The 552-nt window shown below is 51.8% G+C and overlaps 1 protein-coding gene across 1 annotated transcript in view; it reads right to left on the bottom strand.

Moving 5' to 3' along the window:
• ATP1A3 (ATPase Na+/K+ transporting subunit alpha 3) overlaps nucleotides 1-396 on the bottom strand; it is a 28,193-nt gene extending 27,797 nt beyond the window's left edge. The window contains exon 1 of the mRNA XM_017740732.1: nucleotides 292-396. Coding sequence (XP_017596221.1) covers nucleotides 292-339 — 48 coding nt within the window. The 5' untranslated portion in view covers nucleotides 340-396. The remainder of the gene's footprint in view (nucleotides 1-291) is intronic.
• Nucleotides 397-552: the final 156 nt, after the last annotated feature.

Below are 552 nucleotides of genomic sequence, written 5' to 3'. Positions count from 1 at the left end.
CCCTAATGCCACCCCAAAGCAGCAGTGGGAGTTCCTAAAATGCTCCCAAATGTTCCAAAAAGGAGATCAGGAACATCCTGGAATTCCCAGAAATTGGGGGGATCCCAAAATCCGAAAAAAGGACCCCAAAACCGCTCAGAAATGGTCAAAAATGAGCGAAAAATGCTCCAAAATCACCCAAAACCGCCCCAACCTCCCCCTCAGTTTTTTAAAAAAAAGAGGGTGCAGGGCACCCCTGAATTCCCAAAATCTAGGGGGATCCCAAAATCCCCCAAAATTGCCCCAAAATACCTGGACGCAGTCGGTGTTGTACTTCCTGCAGACCTCCTCGATCGACATCTTGTGCTCTGTCTGCGGGGTGAAGGTCAGACCCCAAAAATTTCAGGGACCCCTCCCCAAATTCCGGGACCCCCCAAATCCCAGGGAAATCCCCCAAATCCCAACGGAGCCCCACAGATCCTGCGGGACACCCAAAATCCTTTAAAACGCCCCCAAAATCCTTCAGGAATCGCCCCCAAATCTTCCCCCGAAGCCGCTCCGAATCTCCCCCAA

Source organism: Corvus brachyrhynchos, unplaced genomic scaffold (genome assembly GCF_000691975.1).
Source record: "Corvus brachyrhynchos isolate BGI_N302 unplaced genomic scaffold, ASM69197v1 scaffold618, whole genome shotgun sequence".
Classification (NCBI taxonomy): Eukaryota; Metazoa; Chordata; class Aves; order Passeriformes; family Corvidae; genus Corvus; species Corvus brachyrhynchos.
This window is presented reverse-complemented; position numbering and strand designations above follow the sequence as displayed.